Source organism: Pygoscelis adeliae, unplaced genomic scaffold (genome assembly GCF_000699105.1).
Source record: "Pygoscelis adeliae isolate BGI_AS28 unplaced genomic scaffold, ASM69910v1 Scaffold267, whole genome shotgun sequence".
In the NCBI taxonomy this organism is placed as follows: Eukaryota; Metazoa; Chordata; class Aves; order Sphenisciformes; family Spheniscidae; genus Pygoscelis; species Pygoscelis adeliae.
Window position 1 is genome coordinate 2,879,815 of NW_008825150.1, and position 14,831 is coordinate 2,894,645.

Below are 14,831 nucleotides of genomic sequence, written 5' to 3' on the forward strand. Positions count from 1 at the left end.
TCAGCAGGACAGTGAAGCGTTTTAGAAGGTGTTTCACAGAAGGCAGCATTTTTGGTCCTGCTCTCCAAAAATAGCAAGGTGCTTATCTCTGCACTTGGTATCCAGCTATGACTCTTTGACTTTGCACAGTAAAGCCGGGTCAGTCCTTCACTGAAAAGAAACTAGAAAGAGCTGCTTCCTCTGTAACAGTTCAGTGCATAATGCATGTAGCTGGGAGGCAAAAGACTCGTTTCCAAATTCCCACTCTACTGGACTGTTGAGCAGAGACATAAATTCAGGTCTCCTACAACTCCAGCATGTATTCTTAACCATCAGAATATTAGATATTCTAAACCAGTTTTCTTGCAGTCGTTAGGTTGAAATCATTCCATTTTATATAAATAATCATCTTTTAGATGAGGCATTTGAGCTGCACTTTTCCCCATGAGAGTGTTGTAAACCTCCAAACTGCAGAGCCAGTCAGACACTCAGTCTGTGACTACTTAATTATACATTTGTAATGAATAAAGCACTAAAGGAGACACCAAGACAGACTTTCTCAGAATACTGAGCAGCGCTGTAGCCAGGGACACTTTCCTGGGAGATGGGAAATGCCACTAGACGCTACTGTCTGAAGCAGGTAGAGGGAGATTTCCAAATCTTCCACTAGTGGCATTTTTTTGCAAGATAAAATGATAAAAGGGGACATTTCCTCTAGTTCCTAACAGATTTCCTTTTTGGCTTCACCCAATAGGCGAGCTTTCAGAAGCCGTACCAGCTGGGCCATCCAGAAAGACCAGGAAAAATGCTTAGTTGGAGAATGTGCAGATGATGGCTCAGTGGCCTCATTTTGTGTGCGCTGGGACATGCTCCATGGAAGAAAGTTAGATGCCAGAGGGGCTTCAGGCACACTGCAAGTGTAGGTGATGAAACAGTGTTGTTTTGGAGTCCTTCTTTACAGTTGCACCTTATTTAGCTTTGAAAATCCATTCCAAAACACTCATTCTAAAATAGGGTCTCTGCATTTCAATCAGCACTTGAAGCACCTTTTTTTAGAATACAGTGCATTTGTTTCTTTTTACAGGAGGCACCAATAAACTATTAATAATTTATCAGTACTTCAACAGATGTTGACAATTTTAAAACAGAGGAGCTTCTTTTTTTCTCAGAGCCACATGTTAGTTAATGTTAATGCTTGAATGACAACTATATTATTCTGTATGAATTCGAATATGGAATATATAAATCTATCAACTAGTTATACATTATCTCAGAAATGTGGTAACACAGGACTCAGACTATGCACAAGAATGTGATAATAAAATCACAACATTATCAACTTGGGATTAGACCTCGCTGACAAACCACAGTTACATCATCAAAGTTATTCTGAAGGAGCAATAATTCTGCCTGCTCTCTCAAAATTATAGTATTTTTATATATCACTAATTTACCAAAATGTGTACACATTTCTTCTAAAAAGTGTGTATATATTTTATTTTATATTTTATTTCACCTGCAGTGAATCTATGTTGGTTTTGTTATCTGTTATTTGATTTTGGGGATGTCTCCCTCCTAATGGCATAAAGGTACCATTTTTATGCCTGATGCACCACATGATGTTGTCATCTAACCTGGCACATGGACTACCGTTCCCTGGTGGGGCCTTCTGTGCTTCTGGAAGTAAACTGCATTGCCAACAGTATCTTTTAACCTTATGCATATATATAGTCTGCCTACATTGAACACAGTTATACATAGTCTTACATAATCTGATTTTTAAAATCTTCTGCTTAAACTCAGTTTTGGAAAGTCAAGATTAAAAGATGTCAGCTCACACTCCGCAGTAAAGGGCTGAGTGATGCACGGTTTCTAACTTAATTCCTTTTGATTCTAATTTAATTTACTGTGACATCTTTTAGATGCGGACAACCTGAAAGACCTGTCTTTTTCTATAGATGAATAAAAAAGCCATTTTACTTATAGCCTTAACATGGTGTTCATTTGGGTTCAGCTATGTAGTAATATTTTTCTGACCTTTACACAGACTTTAGAGTTATAAAAAGGAAAGTCAGGAAGAAATAACTCACAGGCTGTCCAGGCTCATCTCCTCCCAGGATCCTGAAGCCAAACCCAGACTCCATTCTCCGAAGGTGAACATCCAGCTCCTTGTAATCGGGACCTGGTTTAAAGGGAAATCCCACTGAGCAAAGCATTTTGGCTTTGTCTTGAGAATTTGCACCATTTTCCCTCCCACCTTGTGTTCATTGCACATGACTAATGGCATCCTGGTTAGAGCTGGTGGAAACAAATGGGACAATGTGTTGTACACAGACAAGGAGGAGACTTGAAAATGTAGGTTATCTCTTGGAGAATGATTATGTTCAGTAGAATACACTAAACCAAGCTAGAACACATTCACAGGAGAACAGTGCTGGAAAAGTTTGTCCAAAACACAGGTTATAAAGGTGTCTTCTTCCTACAACTGACTGCATAATATACTGCTGTTCATCCACCTCTGGTATTTAATTTGTGTTTTCCTTGCAGTTCGTTAAAACCTAAAGAGAATAAACTGAAATGGGAGATAGAGATACACAGAAAAATTATCAGTCCAACTTACGAAAGATGAATAATCATTACAGGCCATTTTAGTTCCACATACAGATATAAAGCAGTATGTCTTTTTATGTAATGTAGCTTTTAAGTACTCCACTTTCAGGTAATACCCTCAATAAAGAGTTTTGACAAAAGCTATCATTATAAGCCTCTGAGTCTTAGGTTTTAAATTGAAAGCTAACATCATTAACTTGAACTCCTTAATGCTACTCAATTAAAGTCTCAACAGCTTTATGGATCATTAAGATTGTGCTTTCATATGCCTGCGTAACTTGCCTGTAAACATATATTCTGCCCTGGAATATATCAGTTCAGGAATGTAGTGTTTTTTAAAAGTCAGTTTCTTATAAAAGAGTCTAGCTTCATTTGAAAGAGTCCATTGTTTCGAGTCTTGATGCCCTCAAATTACAAAAGGGAAGTTTTGAATAAAATTTCAAGTAGTATAAAGTGAAACCGTAAGCAGTTAGAGGACTAAGAAGTTGTCTATTTTGACTATTGCTTTGTCTGCATGTTCAGAGATGCTTTAGGCTCATCACCTTAAGTAGGACAGTGATTAACAGGAATGGTCTTTCATACAGATTGCACTCTGGTCTATAAATTGTGACAGCTTTTGGCCAGTGTCAGCTTGTTGCCAATCCCAACAGACAAAAAGGGATGAGTAGGTTTATTTCAGCAAACTGTTCACAGTGTCTCCCATTGTGCCTTGTTTTCTCAGGAGGGGAGGGACTACAGATGGCTGAAACACGGTACTTCAGTGTCTGTCATTTACAGATCCCCCCCCAGAGCCATCAGTGGACACCTCACAAACTGTGGAGTTGGGCAGATCCCAGCTTTAGTCTGGGATTAAAGCTGATTCAGTTTCAGTCAGGTCTTGCAAAGACAGAGACACAGAACTACATGCAGTGGCTCTATACTATGACCGTGCAATAAAAATCCTCTCTAGACAGCAGAGTAGCGCATTATTTCTGCAATGTATATTGGTATGAGTGAGACTGAATCACAGCTATTTCAGTTGGTAAAATAAAAGTATTACCTTTACCTACCAACTTGCTTCTCATGTATTTAGAAGACAAACCAAACAGATCCTAACAGCTTATTATCCTGATTTTTTCAATTTATTTGATGTGTCTCAACAGTAAATAAAAGAACAAATGAAGTTTGTGCATGTACAGTATGTTAACTTAACGCAAAGCTTGTTTCAAAGTTGCGAGAGGCAAAGGCATCTTTAGATGAAAGCGATACCTTATCTTTACCTGATTTGCTGTGCCTAAGTGTAACACAGATGGGGCTTAGTACTAGGGAGAAGGCTTTGTAGATAGACACAGTAGGATCACCATTTATAGCCTAGGTCTAACATTCAAAGGCACTGTTTCCAGCAGTCTGTCACAAACCAAACACTACCTTTATTTGTGGACACAGGAATGAATATGCACAGTTGGGAATACATTAAGAAAGTATAAGAATGTCAGGTTGTGAAGAATACATGCTCTGGTACACTGAGATAAAAACGTCCCTCAAACACATACATTGACAAAGCTGATCCAAACCAATGTTGACATCAGACTTCAAAATAAGAGGCACTATTTTTTTTAAAAGAGGCTGTTTTTCTACCCATTTAGAATGGAACAAGTAAACCAGGTTGACCATGAAAAGGTTTAGGCTAAAAATACTGTATATGGGCATACTTTTCTATGAGCTCCTACACAGTTTGGAAGCCTTTGGATTAGCTGACTATGCTATCACGATTGCTCAGAAGAGCCTTCCTTCCCAAATAGCTGGAAGTCTATGGAGCCCATTCTCTGCCAACTCTTACCAGGTCACTGAAAACTGTTTTTAAAAAATAATGTTCTTTTCTGTCCCACCTAAAAAACAAAACATGGGACTGGAAAGGATCCCTGGGTCATCTAGTCCAGCTCCCTGTTATTGCAAGCCTCTGCAAGCAAACAGCACACAGACCTTACCAGCAAAGAAGACACTGGGTGCCCAAGCCTGTTTGTGGCCTTTGTCACTAGGTCATTCAGCACATCACCTCATTCAACATTTCACTGATGGATTGCACCCCATGATTTTGATTACTTTTTCACAGTAATATCATATTATCTCCAGCAACTGACTAGTACGTGTAAGAAGCATTTCCTCCACTGCTGTTGCTGGTTGTTAAAACTTTCGTGCTTGGTATGATATGACTCCATTAACTGCACTGACCCGCTCTCCATTGGTCTGGAGACAACTACACCATAGATAACTGAAGTTACATGTCTGAATGTGGACCTCATTTCCACTCTTAGTTTTTGTGCTTAGGTCATTAATGAAAACAACACAGAAGACTTATTGCAAGGCTCTCCACTAATATTACCCTTTCAGTCCAGAAACTGTTCTTTTAGTAGAATTGCTTATCTGGTTTCTAGCTATTCCTCTTTACATTTTGTGCTAAAAACTGTCTTCTCCAGGCTAACATGGAAGTGCCTCAATTATAACTGGCATTTTGTAAAATGTCTAGTTGAAGTCTAGATTGATTAAACATGCATCAAAAGGTGCAAAAGGTCAGTTACCAGGTTAGTCTGACACAACCAATTTTTGGTAAATGCCTTTTGCATTAGGTCTCAGTTTATCTCCATATTGGCAGTTAGTCTTTAATCAAAAATACGTTCTAAAGTCTTGCTGCTGATGAAATCCCTTTTTTCCTGTTTCTTAAAGACAGGTAAGTTCACAACTATGTGTTTTTACTACAGGAGCTCATGCTTGGTAGATTTACTAAAAGCCCCTACTATTATGTGGCAGCAGTTTCAATATTCTTGAATGTACATTGATCAAGTATTCTTACCCACATAAGTGATTACGTTTCATCTGATATTTCTTCAGTGCTTGCTTCTCTAGGATTCTGGTACTTTTTTCTACACAAAGGATTGTTAGATAAACTAAATTTTGCCTTTTCTTGCTGGAGCAGATTTTCAGTTGATAATACAAAGAAAATTACCTATACTTACAAAAAAATGACGCTTCTGTGCCTTGCAATATACTGCCAACTGTTGGTTAATATAACTTCATTATGGAAAATGCACCTTATTTTTTTCCTTTGTAAGCTCGATTAGCACCTTGTAGTTAATGCCAAGTAAGAAGAAATGAATAGGTTTGCAGACACCGGAGTCCAAGCTAAGACTGAGTTAATACAGTCTTTTGCACAGTTTGCTTTTCCTTCCAGTTCAACTTAATACACCTGAATGTCCCATCTCCTACTAGTTTCATTGAAAGGAGAGTTTCAGGTTGAAGTCAATATTTCTGATCGTATAATATGGGCATCCTGTGCAAGAATGACAATGTTCCCTGTTCTCCCTTGCCTCTCTGCCCATTTATATTAGAAAAAGAACTTTAGATATGCCTGCTAGTAACTTCATTGTCTTTTTTATAGATATAGCATTTTGTTTCTTCTTTTTGTGTAAAGGAAAATGTTCTTAACTGATCATTTGGCCTAGAAGAGAAAAAAAAAAACAATTCACTTTGCTAGGTTATAAAACCAGCTGGCTCCCCCACAAATTTGAGAATGGTATTGGACAAGCTGTGATCTGATCATTGCTGCACAGTGAGGATGGTAAAGAGCATTGGGAAATTCTGTTTTCTGGTTCCTGGACAACAGGAAATTTGCTTTAAATGTAAAGGTACCAGAATAGATTGTTACTGAACAATACTGGGATCTCATAGGCGAAGTTGTGATTATCAACTCTCAGCTACATGTCTGTACTGTATTCATGTGAATTCCTAGGTGAATTACACATTAAGTGTACATGCAATTGTTTCTTGAAAGTATGTAGAGAAAATATATCCCTGAAGAAGATTAATTCATTTTCTGTATGAGTCAAGTTGCACAAGTGCTATGTGATTTTTATAGTGATAAACCTGGTATTTGGGATGATGCTGTAAATGTTGAGATGGAATATTTTTTTTAATTAAATCTCCTCTATATTGCAATTAAAACAAGGATGAAGAGTTTTGTTGTAATAATTTTACAGTCTTTCTGGGTGTACTCAACTTTCCTGCTAAAAATAAAAATTAATTTGGACTCCTTTGCTGAAGATGGTGAAGATTTTTGTTCCATATAAATCATTACTGTGAATTGTGAATGGTGATTGACACAAATCTACAATAACTTTTTTTCTGAGTTTCAAATGCTCTTGAAAGATGTGAAAAGCTTGAAAACAGTCATGGGTCTGCTGGTCTCCAATGTGAGTAGCTTTTTAAAAAACATACATATTTTCTCTTGATATTTACAGAGAGGAAAAGCTGGTAAATAAAGACTTCAGTAGAAAAATCAGCAAAGCAAAAAAAAAAAAGAAAAAAAGAACTGGTGTACTAACAGAGTTATTCAACCTATAAACCTTACTGGGGTATGCAAAACCAGCCCAATATCATATTTAATTTAGGATCTCTGTCCAACCAGTGCCGGATTAGAAAAAACTTTAATGTCATTGTCAAAACAGCCTTTTTTGTATGGGATGCCTGTTTTAACTGTTCACTTAACATGATCACATCGGGAAATCAAATATTGCTGGTTTTTAAACAAGTCCATTGCCACTTTACAAGACCAATGTTGATTCAAACACCCAAAACAGCTTCTATTTTTGAAAGTTTTTGCTTTTAGGTTTTTACAGAACAAGATATATGTATGGGAGCAAGGAATGGGTGGGTCTGCATAATACATCAGTTCTATTCTTTTCCAAATGAAGATAGAATTAATTTCAGTTTTACACAAAATATTGCTTAAGCTTAGATTTGGGCATGAGCTATAGAGACATATTTTTATGTTAAAGAGTGAACACTAACGTATGAAAGTACACATAAAGCTTTGTAAAACATTCACAAAGACTGGCTGAGGAAAAAGAAATACTTTTCCTTGCTCAAAATGCAAATCTATTATAAAAAGATTTAGAGTTAGCATTCTGTAACCCCACAAAGCTCATACAAAAATAAAATGGTGACTGGGTAGTCATGACTGGCCATTATCTAGAGAAATGATGAAAAGAAAGAAGAATAACTAAAACATAAAATGAAGGACAACTAGTTTACAGAACAATGAAGTCTGAAGAATACTTGCCAGAGGAATCCACTCGAAAACCAGTCCTGGGCAGCACTTGTTCTGAATAGGAAAAGGGGGAATTAAAGATGAAATACATTTCTCAAGTTATTTAAAGTTGCAGCATCAACTTCTCTGCTGTGTTTTGAATTACTGAAGTGCAATTTCTACTTTTTAATTGCAGGTTTTTTTTTCTCCTCCCCTCTTTCCTGACTTCCAAGGTGGTACATGTATGTATTCCTGCTAGACATAGACCTCCCTGTCCATTTTTATGCAAAATGAAACATATGGTAAGATGGTTATGTTCCTTTAACATAACATAGGTTATGATGAAGATAAAATTGTTAATGTGTTTAAAATTGTGAAAGTTAGTGACAGTATTTGTGCTTATTCAAGTACAGCAATAAAAGACAAAGTTTAATGGCTGTGTTTAGATGACCTGACCACCGCTTTTATTCAACTCAATTGCGAAATGTCTTTTATCTTCAAGAAGAGCAAGATTTTGCTAGAAGGATGTATGTTGCCAATAACAACTGGTCGTACGTGCAGGTAAACCCATTTAACCTAATTTTCATGCAGGTAGTTTCAAAGTATTTGCATTTCACTAGATGAAATGCAGCAAATAACGGATTTGTTTTCATACACAACTACTTTGCTGGCATTAGAGGAATCTGGAACAAGTCCATAGCTGAATTCACTGTCACATTTCCTTTGCTGATTTTGAAGTGTTCCGGCTAAGAATTTCTGTTTTATTAACTCTGCAGCATCCAGATTGAATTGCAAAACATCCCAAACCAGAGGTGATTCCCATTGGCCTATCAACAACAATAAAGCGCTAACGCATTCATGGGACTCTAAACCAGAATATCATACCATACATATTTCATGGTATAAACAGGGTAAGGCCTGTCACATCAGCATCTCTAGGACAGTGATGCAACATAAGAGTATATATAATCTTCCTGAGATAGAAGGAAGACAGGAGTGGATTTAATACTGTAAGTAGGTAGTTCCAGGCAGAAAGAAGCCAGACAATGCACTGGAGGCCAGCAATTTTGGTTAAGCCTTCTGGAAATATGTGGATGTGGTGAAAGAAATGAGAAGACAGTATTTCCTCTGTGGGCAGCTCCTTACCACTTTGGAATAGTTTGGACTAAAGCTACCTTCCTTCTGGTGGACTGCTTCCTACAGGCAGCATGGACTGTAACGGTAGCAGCTGGGTAATTCATAGTTCACTTGAGTCAATACTGAACTAATGCTCTAGGACAAAGACATTTTCCCAAAAACGGAGATGGAGGCCACTGAATGTTTTATGACTTTTTTTGGTAAAAGTATTTACATAACAGCTATGACCTGCTCAAATTCAGATGACTGCTACCCTGCTTTCCTAAAATACATTCTAGAGATTCCACTGGATGGGAACATCCCTTTGGATTTGGTGTTCCTGTTGCATTTGTGTTCGTTCATCAGCTATGTTAGGAGTTCTGTCATATGGGCTATGGTGTTTTAGTTTATAAGTGGCTGCACGTCTTTACTTTGGTGGTTAAAGGAGGTAATTCCTTGACACACTTCAGATTTTGTAAAGTGATTTGGGATCCTTCAGGATGAGAGGTGCTATCTGAATGTAAATTATTCCACCAGCACAACTCCTGAAAACCAAAACCTTTGAAACTGATGCTGCTCCACAGCAAACTTGGAGAAATGACTTTTATACTCACATCCTTTCAAGATTTTAATGGAATTCTTAAAAGAGACAGAATGATTTTAATGTACAGAAAGCAATTTCATCTTGATAGTCTCAATAAGCTTTTAGGTTTGAAAGGACGCAAGCCTTTTCTCTTGGTCATCCAGCTAGGATTACTCTTTGGAGCTGCTGTAAGACCTGTTCATTCTGTTTTTCCATTTCTGCCTGCAGTCACCCTAATATCCCCCAGAATTGGCCTCAGGCAGCAAAGTGAAAGAAGCACAACCATGCTCAAACTGTGACAAATTAGGGAACAACTTGCTATATTAGGATAGCCATATATTTTAAGTAAGTTAACAGTATTTTTTTTTGTGAACTCTTGTTTGTGGTCAAGCGAAAGTGCCTGTCAATGAGGCAGTTTCCTTCAAAGCTAGTCTCGTTAAGTCTGATCTGGCTTTTGTTCCTGAATAGGTGTCTTGTCTTTGCCTTGCAGAACCTCATATAGACTCTCATGGTGTCAATTATCATCTTGTAATCAACCATTCAGCATCTAGCATTTGTTTTCATTGTAGTTTAGGAATTCACACACACAAAACTTGGAACTGTGCTATGCTGAAGGTGTTGAATCAAGCCTTAAAGTTCTTAAATGTATGATCACCGGAAAGATAAACCTAAGTGCAGACTTGTATTTTTGGTAACTACAGCAAAGCAATGTTCATTTTAGGAAGAATCTGCTGTCAGCAGTCTGGGTCTGCGTGCAGTACAGAATATTTGTAATTATGTCACTGGCACTTTGAAAAATAGAATATAACCTCTAAATAGCTGTGCTCATGTGATAGGCAAACTGTTAGCAACTGGTAGAAAACTTCAAAAGAGGAAAGATCTGTGAAGAACATTTAGCATATAAGAAGGGACTTTATTAGCAATGTCTCCCCTCCCTATATCAAATGCCGCGATATAGGTAAATTTTGAAAAGAACTACTAGTTCTGGGCTCAAAGACCCTACAGAACAGCAACTTCCAAGTGAAGAGGAAGGACTGGTGGGACTGGTCCTCAGCCAGGCAGAATGCATGTCATTTGTGCACATCCTGGTGTCTTGTATCTGCTAAGAACAAACTGATTGAACTGGTAATTTTACCAAAATACTGAGAGACTCTAGCAAGCTTCGTTTTATAAAAACCTGTCAATTAGTTTTTATAGGAAACTAACCTTTACACAAGGCAATTTGAAACTTTCTATTAATTTCATTAATGAATTATTAAATTCATTTTGACATTTTCTAAACTTCTATTATGTTAAACCTCCTGCCTCCACCTCTTAGGAAATGAGGCAGCAGAAGGCATGTTTGGAGGGGCCAGGACAAAGAGACCAGACTACCCAACACTACCACCATGAACAGGCATTCAAAGTGCAGAAAGTTTTAAAATGTTTTTTAATGCATTGCCATGAGTAGTTGTAGTCTTTTATGGGAAATAGGAATGAAATAATTATAAAGTAGAGCTTGAACTAATAATAAAATACTTCGTAAATTTGCTGCATTATTTTTTTTAGTTCAGCTAACCCGTCCTGGAAACAAGAATCGGGAAAGTAAAACTAAGACGACTTCTCCTGAACTGCTACTCGTATATAACTGTAACCAGAATAAATCTCCACCATGGGGACTACTCTATGTGCTCTGGAGAAAGAGGACGCATCTGTGCATTTCAAAGAGTCTTGCTATACATCGAGATTCCTTCCATATCAGATGAATGCAAAGCCAAGGTTAATTTTGCTATTAGAAGACAGAACAGTAAAAAGCTTGCACATCTGGCTTCCTGTTTAATCTGAAATAAATTACACTCATGGTTTTGAAACTGAAAGCTGCAAAATATTTGTGAAAACAGATAAACAATAAACAAGACCTGGGACACAATCCTGACTTAACTGAAACCAGTGGTGAAAATACCAGACTTCTTTGCTGTCGAGATACAGTCCTAGACTTCTTTCCTGTCAAGATGCAGTCCTAGGAGCACAGTTCACCTACAATATGACACAAGGGTATTCTTATTTGCACCAGCGGAGTCACTGGTATTCTCTGGAGGAAGAATTATGCTGATGAAAGATAGGGATGATAATATTTATTCTCCATACTGCATTATTTTTTGGATCGTACTTTGTTGAATGCTAAATATATGGAACAAAACTAGCACTAGGAAACATTTATGTTTCAGCATCTCAGTCCTAGCCATGCTTTGGGTAAATAGGAGTTTTACAAATGAGCAGAATGGATATGATTGTGCTGCAACGTCCTTCCCAAAGCTGGCAAGCAGCAGTTTGAAACAGCACACAGGCAATGCAGTTCCCATTGGTCTCATGCACCTGTGACCAATTTCCCAATGCTTACAAGTCAGTTTTGTTAAATTATTACTTTGACTTTTTAAGTACCCCCTACCACTTTGCAGATGAAAATCTATTTGTATATCTTTTAGTAAAGTGTAAACTGTTCAAGAAAAAGGAATATTGCATCAGTTGTAAAACTGACACTTCATATTAGCATAGGTTGTTTGGGACCTACTTTGCAATCCAGCAATCAAAATCACTTTACATCCACAGTACTGTGATGATGATATTCTCATAATTCCATCTGAAAATACTTTTGGTTTCACTGTCAGTTCTTATAACCAACAAATCCGTTTTGTCATGGTGAGTAACTCTTTCTGCAGTGATGAACAATACAAAATTATTTGACGTTAGTCTGCTAAATTTCCTCTCCTTTTGTTAAGTATCATCTCTCATTAAAAAAAAAGGGTTACATTTATTTAGTAATACAAGTTCTTAGACCTTCTCTGTGCTGTTGCTTGGGGTAGCAATAGATGCAAGGAAAACAACCTGTACTGTTTGGAAATTACTTTGAGAAATTACCTTCCTATAATTCAATTGCTCATACTCTACGTCAAGGAGTAGTTTGATGATACTATGTAATAATTAGTAATTTCCCAATACTCTTTTATTTACTAAGTGAAGGCAGGCATGCCTTACTGATATAAAGGGCAGTAACTGGTGAAGAGAAATATTGAAAGGTATGGCAAACTGAGATCAAGGAAGATTTGTAACTAGAACCTAATTTTCTGAATTTATAGTCCCAAATCCTTTACCCATATAAAAAAAAACCCTTTATATTTATATAATACTTCAGAAAACTATGTATTTAATGCTATCATAGTGCTATACACATATACATATGCACACATATGTATATATCTTTTTAAAGCACCATAACGAAAATGTGGATTTTTTTAGACTAGAGATGAGGAAAAATGGGAAAAATTGTTAGAGGCAAAATTTTTGTCAGGAAAATACTGTCTGAAAAAATTGCAGTAAAAATTATGTGAAAAATTTCCTTCAATTTTTAAGACTGTAACTGTGTAGGTCCTCAGCCACCAAGCACTGACAAGAAAATTCTGCTTAGCTGTATACTATGCCATAGACCCCCTCAGGTGATAATGCATTCAGTTCTATACCCCTAATATTTTTTTTTTTATGTTCCATGAGTATCAAATTTAGGAAACCCTGATGGCCTTAGTATTTTTCTGCAAGAATGGTATTTTCAAAGTTACACATTATGAGTCAGTATAATGCTGTCTGACAAATCTTTACTATTGCTGATACTTTAACGCATATCTGTGCTGAATACCTGCAGTGATATTCCAGAGGAAAGGTGGCCTGTCAATATGTATTGAAATGCTTGTCTGTGACCCTTAGAGAAAGGTGTTCATAAGTCTGCATAAGAAAACACCATTATTTTATGACGGCTAGTAATGCGTTATGCTGATACATTTGCTATTTACATGTTTCACAGCTGTTGGTGGACTTTGCTTTTTGGTTCTTGTCCAATTTGTCTAACTCTCTGGCAGCAAAAAAAATTGCAGTGCATAAGACAGCTGATGGATTTGAAAGGAACTTGGGAAATTCGTGATAGGAGGAGGAGAGGGAATATTTCTCAGAGGAGAAAATAACATGGGAGATTTTGAAGGAAGGAACCTTTGTCCTTCCAGTAAAGGCTTGAACTGTAATTGTTCAGATTTCACTTTTAATGAGAGCTTATCACTGACTTATTTCATTCTTCCTACTGGCATTTCTGTGGCACATCACCGGTCTTGGACTACCACACTAACTGAGGGAGAAATGTAACTTAATTGCTGTAAAAAATGTTTTATTTTACTGCTTTCTTTAGAGGAATATAAAGCTAAATTTCTATTATACATTTTATAACTAGAGAAATATAGTATTATGATTCCCAACAGCTTTGTGTCTCCTGTTTGACTAATGTCTGCCTACACAGGCCTCTGAACAAAGTTTGTTATAAACTGTATATTTACAATAAACAGAGTTCAATGTAAAATATAAGAGAGGATGAGGAGAATTTATAAAAGCAAAAATGTTAAATTCAGTAGAATGAGTTGCCCCAATGAGAACTGCGGAGCTCCAGTTACAGCTGTAACAACTGGTGCATATCAAGTTTTATAATTTTTTCCATTAATAGGAAATTCCTGATCTGATGTTCCATTTTCTAGCTTCTGTACCTAACTTCCATGGTTATCAGCAGAGTCATGCTGTCACTTACACTCTAAGAGTTTTCATAAGGAGAAAGGAGTTAAAGGATTTGCCTAAAATTAATAGTTGGATGGCAAAAGGAAAAAGTATCCAGTTTTTTGAGCAGGTCTTCTCCTCCATTTCTGAGTTTTGAAAAATAATGTAAAAGCAGAAAGCTAGGTAGGTTCTCTTTGCCAGGGAGAAGAAATAAAGGGGGGCGGGCCGGGGTGGGAGAGAGGAAAAAAAAAAGAGGAAAAAAAAAGCCGAGACACAGAGAGATGTAGCTGCAGAAAGGAAAGGCAAAGAAAAAAGAAAACAATTTTCCTTCTTTTGCTTTTAGGCAGCTGTTTTGGATGATGTGGTAATCTTTAGTCTTTGGAAACACTTTATGCTCCTTTTTGGCTACTTGGAGCTATTAAGCAAGTTGATGGGTGACAGCAGGGGCAGGTGACAGCTAACAGGTAAGAGCTGACAGGTAACAGCTAACTCGTGACAAACAATTTTCCAAGGAGCTATGACTTACGAAATAGAGTTGCACTCTGCTTTTGTACTAACGCATAATTTGATTTGTCTCCAAGCTGTATTGGTAGAACTGCCTCTACGAAACAGTTTCCAGTGTGGAAGCAGTAGTCCTTTGTAATTCATATGTGATCATTAAAAATGATCGCAGAGAGTCATGCAGGTCCTTCACATTCCTAAGGTGGAAAAACATTCCTGTAGAATGAAAATCATCTTTTTTTCAAGGAGACTTCCTGCTCGAAGCCTCTTTCTTTCTATCATTAGGTAGGGATGAGCATACCTAGCAGCTAGAGCAAAAGCTTGTGAATCAGGCTCCTTGGGTCTAGTTCTTGCTCTGCTTCGAGTCATGTCGCTTGTGCTCCTCACAGGACTACGCTGTGATGCATAACTTGC

At 37.2% G+C, this 14,831-nt stretch overlaps 1 protein-coding gene across 1 annotated transcript in view; it reads right to left on the reverse strand.

Moving 5' to 3' along the window:
- Positions 1 to 14,831, reverse strand: part of MAGI2 (membrane associated guanylate kinase, WW and PDZ domain containing 2) — a 527,738-nt gene that overhangs the window by 71,694 nt on the left and 441,213 nt on the right. Inside the window, 1 exon segment of the mRNA XM_009328383.1 lies at positions 2,070 to 2,161. Within this exon segment, the coding sequence (XP_009326658.1) occupies positions 2,070 to 2,161 (92 nt within the window).